The sequence below is a fragment of the Diabrotica virgifera genome, chromosome 7 (assembly GCF_917563875.1).
Source record: "Diabrotica virgifera virgifera chromosome 7, PGI_DIABVI_V3a".
Lineage (NCBI taxonomy): Eukaryota > Metazoa > Arthropoda > Insecta > Coleoptera > Chrysomelidae > Diabrotica > Diabrotica virgifera.
Genome location: NC_065449.1, coordinates 181,580,585 through 181,595,442, shown reverse-complemented (window position 1 = coordinate 181,595,442; position 14,858 = coordinate 181,580,585). Strand labels below are relative to the sequence as shown.

At 33.4% G+C, this 14,858-nt stretch overlaps 1 protein-coding gene across 2 annotated transcripts in view; it reads right to left on the bottom strand.

Annotated features, from left to right (window-relative positions):
• Positions 1 to 14,858, bottom strand: part of LOC126887797 (zinc finger protein OZF-like) — a 60,848-nt gene that overhangs the window by 23,186 nt on the left and 22,804 nt on the right. For both annotated transcript variants that reach the window (XM_050655624.1, XM_050655625.1), the window contains exon 2: positions 8,179 to 8,304. In XM_050655624.1, the coding sequence (XP_050511581.1) occupies positions 8,179 to 8,304 (126 nt within the window). The remainder of the gene's footprint in view (positions 1 to 8,178; positions 8,305 to 14,858) is intronic.

The window sequence follows — 14,858 nt, the reverse complement described above, 5'->3', positions numbered from 1 at the left end:
AAAAGGTCTAAATTTCAAAAAAATTTATTTTGCAATAACTATTGTAAAAATTAGTGTACAGCTTTGAAATTTTTGTCAAATGAGGGTTCTGTAGTGCGTAATATGTGACAAAAATTTTGAAGCGATTTATTCAATTGCTTATATTTTATTCAAATTGTTTATCCCAGAGAGCTTTTGTCTGCAATAAAATAAGTCAGAAAAACAGAGTGAGCCGGTCGGACACATCTCTACTTGTCACTGTCTTGAGTCTTGTCATAATATTATATTCGAATGAGTGCGTTGTATGACAAAGATAGCGAATGTTCGATTTCCACGGACATGGTGTCCATTTTTTTCGAATCCTGAAAAAACTAATAAATATTTTTAAAAAATCACACATTTTCTCTTAGTTTTTCACCCCTGTAACTTATTAAAATAAACATTATAGAAGTTCTCAGGGACTTTCGGCCCTCGCTAATAACGTAGTCTTTCATTCTGCGTTTAAATTTTTGAAAAATACTTATTAGTTTTCTCAGGATTCGAAAAAAATGAATCCCCATTTGAATAGCATTGCAGCCGAAAATACGTACCGATCATCTTAATGAAATTACAAAAAATTCTATCATGTTTGATTTTTTGCGAAGTGAAAATCTATGCACTCTCCTATTCGCGGCGTGCAAGTACTTGGAAGGGATACGCGAAACCAGGGCCGGCGATAACGGGTCTGCAAGGGATGCACTGCAGGCGAGCGCCCCTGTTTGGGGGGCGCCAGAATGAGCTTTTTTTCTGCTGGTGTTATGCAAAATACTAAAATAGAAAAATTCATGTTTTAAATGCGGTTTAAATTTGTCATAATACCCTAATCTTTGTTTGTTATTTTTACATATCAGAAATGTAAAATACACAAAAATATGCAATGCCGCATAGAATTCTTATCATGTACCATGTAGTAGTAATTTATTGGTCAAAGATATCATATTTCAACCAAACAACTTTGCTCTTAATGAGAATGTTTTGTTTATTTTCTCCAAATTTCTTATGTGAGCTCCACACTCTCGCCGAAGTCGATCGAGGTTCAACAAGTACGAGAGTGTAGACGGCCACCGTGTTCAACTTTGCCTCGCTTTGTTCTACTTCCGTTCTCTGTCGGTGTGGCGCGTCCGATTCAAAGGGAACTTTATTTGTCGGTATCGCACCGCTTGAATGTGTTCCTCGCGAAGTAGAACGGGTGTGTAGAGAGGTACTACGGACTTCGGTCAACTTTGGTGAAGTAACTTCGCCGAGAGTGTGGAGCCCGCTTAACAGAACTTTATTTACCGGATTACCGGAGACATGTGTGGATAGCGGGACACCGACTTAAGTCGGTGCCTCGCTACCCGGAACACCCATTTTTAGGACACAAGTCCAAAATCAAGTCATTAATAGGGAGAAAAGCTCTTCTACCTACCCCTAAAATCAAGTGGTTTAACCACATAAAGTAATACACAGAATGTTCCATTACCCAGGGCATCCAAGGTAACGTTCAGCACAAAACCTCCTCATTCGTTATGTACTGCGATGGGAAGGGGTTGTGGTATAACTTGTTGGTCAGATAGAAAACTTTACAGGTTATGGGCGGTCAGATAGGTACCACTCCAGGTTACGCAAAGTGACCGGTTTGATCTTCGAACATGTGGGTCTCACTGTTCCATTAGAACGCACATAATGTCCCCGAGGCTGGGGTTGTACGAGTATCTGTGTGTATGTGTGTGTGTGTGTGTGTGTGTGTGTGTGTGTGTGTGTGTGTGTGTGTGTATGGGGGGGGGCGCCTGTGCTAGTCTTACAGGCGGGCACCTTATACCCTAGCGCCGGCACTGCGCGAATAGCGGAGAAATATTGCAACTTTCTTAAATAATTCTTATTGTCAATTGAAATTGTCAAATTGACGTACATTTCATAACTACTGTCATTGAAGGACAAAAATTATATATTGCTCCACAATATTGATATGATATGCAATTATTATATAAAGGTAAATTTAATTAATTGTATTTTACTTGCAGTACTGCATTTTAATAACTAATTTTATTTACTACATACAATTGTTTACGTTTGAATAGCATAACCTAAATCTTATTTTTTCTTCTTATTATTCTTTTTTTGACTATGGTCTTGACAATTATCCAGTAACCAGGACCAATATGATTGGTCACTATAATTAAAAGTGCGAAAAAAGTTGCCGAGCTATGAAACCAGGTGTCGCTTTTCCGAACTTGCACGGTCCCAATAGTAAGATTAGTGAAAGCAACCCTCTCAACAGTCGAGTATAAAGTTAGAGTACAGCACGGAATATCAAGAATTTTCCAGACACAAACAGGACTTCGATAGGGGGATAGCCTACCGTGCCTTCTATTTAACATTACCCTATAGAAAGCTATTAGAAAATCTAGAAGACCATTATTAATAGGAGTGTACAAATACTAGCATATTATGCAGATGTCATTGATATCATAGCAAGAAGATAGCCGGACCTGGTTTAAACATTCACGGCATTGGAAGCAACAATGGGGCTACATGTTAATACTAATAAAACTAAGTATATGAAGGTGATAAACAATAATCAAGCACCAAAATCCGAAGATCAAACGGTTGTAACATATACTTTCGACGGAGTAAGAGAGTTCGTATATCTAGGCTCACAAATCAACCAAAGTAATACAGTAACTGCAGAAATTAACAGACGTATATATCTAGCAAATAGAGCGTACTATGGATTAAAGAAACTTTCAACATCAAACATAGTCACAAAAAGAACAATAATATTGATATACAGAACTCTAATCAAGCCCTCACTTATGCGTCAGAAACGTCGACTATAACAAAGAGCGATGAAGAACGGTTAGGCTGTTTTGAATGAAAAATTCTTAGACATATCTATAAAGGCGGACAGGAAAACGGATTATGGCGTAGACCAGTGATACTCAACCTGGGGCCCGCGGGCCGTATGCGGCCCTCTAGCGTTTTTTATGCGGCCCAAAGGCTAACTAAAGGGCCTTGTAAACGATCAAATTATTTGTTAAATTTCACGTGTTTTTCAAATTGTTTGATAGTGTGCCGATGTGTTTGAGGCGTGTTTGTGCGTGAGGCAAGACAATTCAATGGCTTTAATTTTGAAATTATATTAAAATTTTTAAGAACTCTGATTAAAAAGCAGGCAATATTAACTTTTAATAATAAATTATTAAAGTTAGTGAACAAATACTTATTTTAAAAATAACACTAGTTTACAAACAATTTGCGACTGGAATGCAAAATGGTGTTTTTTGTTAATTTATGCTCTCTAAATATGATTATGATGGTAAAAAGTTCCAACACGTAAGATTTTTGAGTTATGATTTTTTGAAAAAAAAAATGAGTTATAATTTTTAAGTTATGTGTATTTTAGTAATTTTTTTTAAAACAGTCATTTGTAATATATCGTGGCGTGATCTTATCAAATTACCGTTTTTCCTAAAAATTGTGAATAATTTGGCCACACTGGGATATCTAATGTCTACGAATAACACATTAACATTTAAATAAAGAACAAACCAAAGGTAGTCCTTAATCAGTAAACCTTACCATTTAAACTTATATAGTTCTAAACCATTTTAACGACTGTTACTCTTGCATGACAAAAGTGTCTGGGTTTTCAAGGAAGAACAAGCATAAAATTAAATATCCAGATATTACCTCAGCAATAAAACCGGTTTTTCATGGAGAAGATTTACCAGTTCTAGGACGTCGGCAAATCAGGAGAAAGATTTGGAAATGTATGGTGACAAAAGTGAATCTGATGATGTATCAGAAAATAATGATTCTTATTTTCCCGAAAGCGACGTATAAGCACCTTATTGCATCCAAAAAGCCGAATTACATGATTTAGTTCGAGACCTTCACTTGTCCAAAGGACATGCTTAACCCATAGGCTCTAGATTACAATAATGGATTTTTTTAATGGAATTTACTAGCCAGGACAACTTATAACATTTAAGAACTGTAACCAGGAGGTATCCTCGTTTTTACTATGAAGGATAAAAGTGTGTGTTAATCCAAATAGTGATATGGGAAAATTGGGATATGCAAAAAATTGTGTACAAAAGACAATATAATTTTTGTTTCTAGTAGTGTTGAACTTATATGTATATAGTATATAAGAATTTTTATAATAAACAGTCATATTTTATTATATTTTTATAATAAACAACTCCAAATCTAATATTTCACATGACCAGACAATGTACGGTGGACGCATAAGCAGAAATGCGCGGCGCTTTAAGAAGAAGATAACTCAAAATATATACGTGGTGGAACATTTTGGTTTTTTGAATTTGCATTCAGGATGCTTTAAACACCCCGATACAGCCATTTTAACATCAGTCGCAACTTTTTTTGTTAATTTGTTGACTAGTGTAATCACTACTTATTTATTACATTGCAACGACTTAGTAATCACAAGGAAAATTGAGGTCCGGATTAACAAAAAAAAAAAAATTAAAATAATTGTGACTTTGAAACAACACCCTGTATATTGAAATTTTCAAAATTCGTTAGCACATTTGAAAAGAGCACAAAAACTAAGTTTAATTGCTCGCTTCAATTTTTTGCGCAGACAATTTAATGACATTAATTTTGAAATTATATCGAAATTTTTGTTTTGAAAGTTCGAATCTGGAGTTTGAGTTCTTAAAAAATCTGACATTATTTCAAAATTAAAGTCATTAAATTTTCTGCACAAAAAATAGAAGCGAACCATTAAAATTAGTTTTTTGTGCTCTTTGCAAACAGGTTTTAAAAATTTCAACACACAGGATGTTGTTTCAAGGTCACAATGAATTTATAATTATGTTTAATCCGGGCCTGGATTTTTCTTGTGATTAGTAGTTGGGTGGTTTGGGTTCTAAATGTGACATATGTGTACCAAATCTCAAAAAAATATACAAGGCTGTTCTAAAGTTATGGGCCCAGAAAAATGGGCAAAGCCGGTAAAACACCCCTTAACTCGGTTATAAAAATCGGTGGGGTAATAAATTCAGTATGTCTAGAACCGCCTCATTTACTTCTATTCACCATTTAAGTATTTCCGTTTCCCAATGAAACACACTGTATACTACTTCACTTTGATTGCGGCCCGCAAGCTGTTGAAATGGCTACTATGTGGCCCAGAAAAGAAAAAGGTTGAGTATCGCTGGCGTAGACGCTACAATTTTGACCTTTACCCCCTTTATAGTGAGCCTAGTATTGGTAGATCTATCAAAATAAAAAGGCTGCGGTGGCTAGGCCACTTAGAGAGAATGAATGAAGCGGAGCCGTCTAAACACATTTATAGCCAGAGACCGGATGGTGTGAGGAGAAGAGGCAGCCCAGAGCCCGATTTAAGAACCAGGTGGAAGAAGACTTGCACGTTAGGGTGCATCGAAAAAGGCGAAAAAAAATTTTTTTTTGCGATGGGAAAGTAATACCTCACAAAAGTTGCCCAACCAACTGTTAAGTATTTTGATAAGATTTTATCGAAATTGGAAAATACCTTCTGCCCCCCAAGACAATTAAACATTTTAAAAAAATGTTAACAGCCGAAAACAATTTTTATTTCGAAACGAAAATGTAATAGCTCACAAAAATTGCCTAACACACTATTTAGTATTTTAGTAAAATTGCGTTGCAATAAAAAAATATTTTCTGCCACCCACGGCAACTAAAAATTAGAAAAAATACATTAATATGCGAATTTCTTTTGTAAAGGAAATGTAATAGCTTTTACAAATTGAATAAATAAATTCGGTTTACATTGGAAAATATTTTCTGGTTTCACAAAGCAATTAAAAATTTTACTTAAGAAAAGTATACTAAAACATTATTTTTATAACAAAATAGCCTAACTGATCCGTCTCCCTGACGTCACCCAAGTTTTTTAATACTAAAATAAATATAAAGCAAAGTACAAAATTAGGTATATAAATATTACAAAAAAATAAGGTAAAAGCATTCTATTCGAAGATATCTTCCGATTTAGCCTTAAAGTGAGGCATAGTTTTTCTGGAATCAATTCGAGTTTTTATAAATCCATTCCTCGAATACGCTCCACAAACTGCTAGAGAAGCTTGTGTCACAAGCTTGACACATCGTTCTACACATTTTTTGTGGCAGTGATATTTCTCAATCTCAATGTTAAAAGGGTCTAAGTTAGAATTCTTAATAAAATCTCGCAGATTGTCACTCGAAAATCTAGATAATATAGGTGGTTCTGTAAGGTGATATTCTTGTTAGTTAATTAACTCAAAGTTAGTAGTCGTTTGAATCAAATTTTTTATAGGAGAAAGTTTGAAGACCCTCACGTTTTTTAATTTGGTCACTGGCAAACTTCTTTTGATGTCCAAGGGGTAGATCATTTGAATGTCGCAGACATACAAACCACTGAAGCGGTTTTTTAAGATGTTCTTCTAACAGCCGTATTACATCACCCTTAACGCCAGTATTTACGACTGTTTCGTCACATGCAATAGCTGGATTTGATATTTTCTGATATACCAGACAGCGGATACCCATATCCAAAATATTTGCACCCTGGCTCATGCACAAGTGTTATGTGTTCTTCCACGATCGATTGACCATAAAACTTGGTACTGTTTTTTACTTGAGCTAAATTTTTATCTTTGCGTCAATAACTTTCTTCTTTTACTGTCGTTCTCTCTGATTATATTTGTTTTTATTTTCCCTATCAATCGAGCTTATCACCATTTTTCTGGGACTTCTTTGATTTAACAGAAATTCGCGCTCATTCAGAGGCACTTTTTGAGGTTTGCTACAAAGACAATTAATCAGAGTGTCACATTTGCATGCTGCAAGATCGAAACGTGTAGTTTTACTTTTGTTTTTAAAGCATTGAATTTTATTTTTGTAAAATTCACTGTTTTGCCTGTTCCTAAATGGTTTCATAAGTTTCATATATTTGTCATGATAGGCTTTAAAAAGTTGAATAATTCTTGTATGTTAAATTATTGGAATTCAAGCCTTTTTCCTCCAATTTAATTGCAACCTGTTCGGCAATACCCGATAATTCTGGCTTTTTCTTGTTGAGTTTTTTATCCTCTTGTAACCACAAAACTTCATCGCTTGTTTGTATTTCGGTAAAACATTTTCAGGTATATTTGGTGGTTGCCCAAAAATGGGGCGGTCAGTAATTTACAAAACTTGGTTGGGGAGACTGAAAAAACAAAACTTTAAATATCGTTTAAATTTGTAATTGACAACATTTTAAGTTTTCTTTAATTGATGTTAGATCGAGTTAGCACATATTTTACTCCAAATAATATAAATTGAAATTTCCATAAAAATCAGATATTTAATAAAATTGAAGGTCGTTGGGGGGGGGGGGGAAGAAAATTCGCTTAGAAAAAAATTAAAAATACTAATATGCTGAAAAATAACATTTGCAACTTTTTCACGCTATTAGATATAATATTTCCAACTTTTATTTTTTCGATGCACCCTATTGCACGTGATAGTGAGTGCGAAATTGGAAAACCAAGGAGAATAATAGGAAGGAATGGAAGCTGATTCTGGAACAGGCCAAGACCCACCATGGGTTGTAGAGTCAATGATGATGATAATGTACTGTCAATGTAACAATTAGGAAAGGCTATTAAAGATAGACGTATCTTATAAAGTTATATTGTAGATTTATATTTAACTATGTTATAATATATATTTAACAAAATATAACTTTATAAAATAAACACAATATAAATAATAAATTCCAATAAACACAATAAATGCGCTCATGTCACTGTCACTGCAAATGATAAACATCAAAATTCATAGTAAACAAGGTATCAAAGACATGCCGTAATGTTTATCCTTGTTTAACTTATTGTGGCTTCTATCGACAAGCAGTTTAATTTTGCGATAGTGTAATGCAAAAAGTAATTCGTCAATAATTTCATGCATCTGCAAAGATACAAAGAAGAACTATATCAAGAATTTGTGCTAATTGAAAGGGGACCTCGCAGAACTTACCACGGAAAAATATTAAAATTTGTGATAAATATGAATTTTTTTAATGATACTTTATAACAAACTAAGTTGTAGCCTGTTTTATCTCATAAGTGTAAGAAAAATGATCTATTATAGACTAAAATTAAATCTATAAAAATAACGTTCTCCCTACATTACTTCTCTCACCTGAGTTATCTTCATCTGACTCATTAATCAAGTCTTCAGGATCTGGGAATGTAGACAGCTGGCTCTCTATATTATATCCTTGACTACCATCAGCACGCTCTTCCTTCACTCTAGCTTCACCCATTTCTAAAATGTTTTTAAAAAATGACAAAATAAAAAAAAACTGACAGGCACTAAAGTTGGTAGAGTGTAGGTTCACCCCAAGGCCCAAACATGTCTTTTTTGCACATCTCTAGCAAATGACAGTGGAAGCTAGCGTTACCAGGTGTCCCGATTTGCGCGGGACGTCCCGATTTCAGGGGTCTGGGAACGCGTACCGATTTGTACCTGACCGGGACACTAAATGTCCCGATTTTCACCCACGAAAACCAATTTCAGGAGGACTTGCAGTGAATTTTATAACTATGTTATAAAAACAAGGCACTCCAAAAAGCGGCAAAATCGAATGAAAAATATAATTTTAATAAAAAATAAATAATTTACTTAATCTACGATTTTTTTTGTAATTTCGTCTGATTACTATTATTATGTATGATTAAATACAGATTATAGAAACCCCTTGTAGTCCAGTAAATGAACTGGAAATACGGCGATACCGTCTAATTTTCAGGATCAACTCCGAATTGCATAAAAATTTGGACGGCTTGTGCCGTTGGTTGATTTTACTCGGGAGGTGACAGTCACCCCTACTTGGGGTGAAAACCGCGCGTTTAAAATAAGTCTGGAGACGGATAAATTAACTAATTCTAAGCAATTTTAGTTCTATAGAATTTTAACTTAGTTAATACTTTTCGAGTTATTTACGATTGAAAATGTTTATTTTTCGACAAAAAAATCAAGTTTTCAGACGATTTTCAAAAATAACTCAAAAAGTAAGTACTTATTTGATCGAAAACAATATTCTTAGCAAAAATGTACCATAATATAAAAAAAAAATGAAACAAATTGTGAACTTGTAAAGTCTACAGACCCAGCAAATGCAAAGTTGTAGCTCATGAAAAATACGTTCTTGTTCGGCAAATTACAAATCAAATATTTCAATCAACGTGAAATAACCAAGAAATGAAGCACTTTTCGGGAAAAACCAATTAAAACTTTTTTAAAAAAGCTTTTTTAGTTTTATGTTTTAAAAAAGTTTCTAGCATAAAAACTAAGAGGGTTATGCTCAAAATCAAGTTGACTCCTTTTTTGTTGGTAAAAAATCGTGAAAATCCCCCCCTACTTAGCACCCCAAATGAAATTAACTTTTACCGCTTTACAAACAATTTACTTTACTCATGTTTTTTTTTACGTGATTGAAAGGGCCTGAACGAGTCACTAATCACGAGTGTATGCAAATTATGAACAGCCATATTTGAACCAATTTTTGTCTAACAGAAAAACAAAATGAATCTATCATATTTATAAAAGCGAAACCTACCTACTTTTTACTCCATGAGATAAGTTATTTTGAAAAAGGGGCATTTTCCAATATTTTAGGAAATTTTTTTTACTATAAAACCACTTTTTTTTTCAAAACTAAGCACTTCCAACCGGTAAACCTTACAGATCGTATAAATGGTAAAGCGGCAACGATTAATTTTATTTACGGTGCTAAATAGGAAGAGATTTTCAAGATTTTTTTTTACCAAAAAAAAACAAAAAAAGGAGCCAACTTTATTTTGAGGTTAACTCGCTTAGTTTTAATGCTAGAGACTTTTATATAAAACAAAATTAAAGATTTTTTTAAAGACTTTAAAAAGTTTTAAAAAAATTTTGCTCGAAAATTGCTTAATTTATTGGTTATTTTAAGTTGAAAAATTCGATTTGGAATTTGACGAATAAGAACGTATTTTTGATGAGCTACAACTTTGCTTTTACTGGTTTTATAGACTTTCTGAACATACAATTTTTTTTGCTTTTTAAAAGCTACATTTTTGCTAAGAATATTTTTTTCGATCAAATTACTCGAAAAATATTGACTTAGTTTAAAAATTATATAGAACAAAGGTTTTTTAGAGTTAGGCAGTTGATCCATTTTTGGACTTACTTTAAACGCGCGCTTTTTTACCCCCCAGAAGGGGTAACTGTATCTGTCACCCCCCAAGTAAAAGCAACCAACGGTACAAGTTCAACTTTGAAGTAGACAGTACCTAAGTAGAACCTAAAAACACATTTTCATGCAATTCGGAATTGACTCTGAAAATTACACTTCAAAACGGTCATTTACTTGGCTATTGTTGTTTATTTGTCCCGATCTACAACTCTAAATCCCGATGTTTTTGCTTATGTACCGATTAAAAACAAATCGGACCTGGCAACACTAGTGGAAGCATACATAAACTGTTATTCTTTTCTTTTTATAGTGGCAATAAGAACAGTCCTTTCGTTTTTCTAATTTTTCAAACCCTTACTTCTGGATGCTGTTGAAGTTCATTTATAGATGTAATGTATACCCAGTATGTCATGTATGCTCAAGTTTCTAGTCTTCTATTTTCTACATCATCAAGCCATTTCAAAATAATTTCAAACAAATCTAACTAACAAGCAAATAAAAAAATCCACGTAAGTACTAGATTAAAAAAATGATTTGGTGAAAAAGAAATTAAATTTCAGATAAACAATAAACACAACTTTCAGCCATTCTAAAAATATTGAAGTATACTTTGGAATCCTCTAATGCTAATTCCTTTAGAAGACAATTGGTAGCCCCTAATTTATCTCTTCTATCAATCTATTTTTGTATCCAAAGCTTCCTTTTGATTATCACACAAATTTCCTCATCTACCTCTTCTAAAATAACCGTTACGATTAGCTTAATCAGTTTGTTTACTTTATTGCGTTTTTGGCTATTCATCTTGCACAACACAATTTACTTGTGAACTCTACTTAAAACAAGTGCGAACGGTTTTTGGTCAGTAGCGAGTATTTTAGTGTATTTATTTATTTCCGGAGTACCAATTATATACGTATACATATTGTTGTAGAATTGTTTTTTTTTTAATTCAGAAAATAAATTTATATCAGAGACCACGAGATCATAGATTTTGTTCACCCTGTATATGACCAAAAATTGTATACAGTCTAATTTAGTTAGTAAACAGTGGTTCGGGGAAGGTGAAATCGTTAATGTGGTTTTCGTTAATGGGGTTTTGGAAAGATTTACACACAATGGTCGGAAATATTGGAAAGTGCGTCAATAGGAATTTTTTAAATAATTCGTAGAAGGTATTAAACGATAAACAAATTTTATTGAATTTAGAATGTAAGGTTTTCTGTTTATTTCTTTGAATAAACGATAGTAATTTGATGTCTCTTAGAATTTTAACAAAGTGAAAAGTTGGATACAAATTAAGTTGGTTTCTTAGGAAAGAAAAGTATGGATGTTTTTGGGTAGAGAAAGATCGATGGAAGGGATGAGAATGGGGAGTCTGAATTTGAGAGAGAAAAGATGGTCACTGTGTGATTAGTATCGGGAGAGAGCAGTCCAGTTTTTGAAAAGTGAGAAGTCAGTGTAAAGTGGTGAAATCGGCCTTTTGCGAGCAGAATCAAGTTGAAACAAAATCGTTGACCGGTTGAGAAGTAAATTTTCCTGTGTCCGTGGAAGATTCCTTTGTTCTGTCTAGAACGAGTAGCTGATTGGTATCTATTTGCACAAGATATAGAGCAAGGAGAAAACTGAGTAGAGAATTCGAGGAGTCCTGGTTTTGTTTGTTTTTAAGCAGTTTGGACGAGAGGGACCTTTTCGCAACATCCAAAGAGTACGGGTGGGAGAATCAAGGACGAGGCAATCTGGGAAAAGAAGGAGTGAAGAAAGAAAAAGGTTAGTCAAATCAATTGTCGAAACGGAGAGAGCTTGTTTGTATTCACACCATATATGCTTAATTTTTTTGTATTGAACAGTTCTATAACTCAGTTAGTCATTCCAACTTATTAGTAATCAATTCAAAAGGAGAAAAGTATATTTTATTAAATTTAGTATGAATAAATAATAATTTATTTAAATAATTTTTTTTGTTAAAACAAGGAGACATCAGAATTAAATCTTGATTTATTAAGTAAGAAATTGTTGCAACAAATTTAGATTTTAGTATTTTTTTTATATTATTTATACGGCATATTGGAAAAATAAATAATAGATTACATTTATATGATATTAAATGTGTTTAATTTCCCTGTCTTATCCTGGAAGGAGTAAGCAACTAGAGATACTAGAAGCCACGAATTAAAGGTATTGCATCACATACAAAATTAGCCCTGAGAATAAAGTGTATTAGAAAATTTAATTTGAATTTGGTTTTGTTTACATAGGCAGCAATTAAATTAATTGAGTAATTAATTAAATTAAGAATTTGCTAATCAATCTAATAAAAGAGATAAAGTAGAGCATAACAACATGGCGTCCCAACTGGTTGTGCATTAGACAGTATTTCTGGTTGCAACTTTGAAAGGGAAGACAGAGGAAAAGCACGTGATTGAAAGTCTATTTATTGAGTGGTGAAATTTATTTTATTTATTTGATATTTGCATTTGATGATTTTTTGAAATATTTGACAATTATTACATTGGGTAAGAGAGAATTTTCGTGTCTGCAACAGATAGGGTGTTTTAAAGTTTCGTATTTGGCGGGGATAGTATTTCTTGAAAAGAAATGCCAGGGACAAGAAACAAAAGCAAAGAAAACAAAAAACAAGGAGAACATTTGGAAAAAGAAGAACATTCAGACCAAGAAGAACATTTAGAACAAGAAGACATATTAGACACAACTTTCATGGAAGCAGGAAAAAAAGAATTATCAGAATTAGAAAAAATAATACAACTCATGCAAATACAATCACAAAAAATGGATAAAATGGATAAAAATCAGGAAGAAACATCGAAGAAAATGGATGAAACAAAAAGAATCATGAAAGAAACACAACAAAAAATGAAAGAAAATCAGGAGGAAACAAAACAAGCAATAGAAGAAAACAACCAGAAAATGGAGGAACGCGTCGGAAAATATGAAAAGGAAATAAAAGGATGTTTGACAACAATGAAAAACGAGATAAAAGAACAAGAAATGAGAATTAAAGATCAAGAAATGAAAATTCAAAATAAAATGAAGGAGTTTGCCAGACAAATTGCCAGAAAAAGGAACTAGAAATTTTGGAAAACAAGTTGGAAAACGCTATTCAAGAAGACAGAGAAGAAGTGGAAAAAGAATCAAAGAAATAGAAAAACAAGTCACCGAAAACAAGACGGAAGGAAGGAGTTGGTATAATAGTAAATAAGAGACTAGAACCAAGAATAACACACTATGAAACATTATCATCTAGAACAGTGGTTCCCAACCTTTTATGTCTGGCGACCCACCTTCTGATGTTTTTTCATATTCGCGACCCATCCCTCACCCATGATGATATATATGAACGTTATTCAGCTACTGTAAGAGCCACGCCGCGACCCACCTAAAATTCGCCCGCGACCCACTAGTGGGTCGCGACCCACCGGTTGGGAAACGCTGATCTAGAATTATAACAATCCAAATGGACCTAAAAGACAAAATAGGATTCATACAATTATATGGACCAACTGAAGGCAGAGATGAAGAAACGATGACAGAATTCTACAATGAACTCCAAAGAGCACTAGACAAATTAAGAGAATCGAGAGAGAAAATCATAATTTTAGGAGATTGGAATTCAAGAGTGGGCAAGGATGTCAACAAAGGATTAGGATGCATTGGAAAATACGGAGAGGAATGTTTGAACAGGAATGGTGTCAAAATGCTAGATTTCTGCCAAGCAAATGACCTACTAATAGGAAACACATTTACAAACCAAAACATCGAAGACAAATATACGTTCGTGGCGGAAAAGAGAAGAGCGAAAAGTTTGATAGATTACATAGTTTATACGATAAACCTAGAAGATAAAATACATAACGTCTTAACTGAAAAGGAACCGGAACTAGCTACAGAGCACAGGATGGTTACTGCAAAACTCGAGGATGAAAAAATAAAGGAGGTGGAAAGAAAAGATTACCAAAGAGTAAAAGTAAATAAGTTCAAATTAGAACAGGATCGAGAACATTACAAAAAAGAAACAAATAGAAGATTAAGACAACTAGAAAACCAAAAAGAGGCATGGACACTGGAAGAAAGATGGAACGCCTTCAAAGTAGTCATAAAGTCTACAGCAACAGAAATATGTGGAATCAGAAAACATAACAAACTCCATAAAAGAACGAGATGGTGGAACAATGAAGTTAAAACAGCAGTGAAGAAAAAGAAAATAGCATGGAAAAAATACATTGAGACCGAACTGGAAGAAGATAAAGAAGAATACAAAAGGCTGAGACGATTAGCGAAAAACACCATAAAACAAGTAAAAACAAAAACGTGGGAAGAGTTTGGAGAAGAATTACAACAAAACTATGTAACAAATAATAGAAGCTTCTGGACAACAATCAGACATATGAAGAAAGGAAAACATAAAGAAATAACAGCCGTAAGGGATACAACAAACCAAATCCAAACAACTCCAGAACAAATAGCTAAAGTATGGAAAGAATACTATAAATACAAATTTAGAAATGCAATAATAGATGATAGAAATGAAACATATCAAGATAACGAGAACAAAGAATTAGAGCAAATAAATAGAGAAGAAGTAATATTGGAAGTATCAAACGTAAAAATAGGTAAAGCTGGAGGGGAT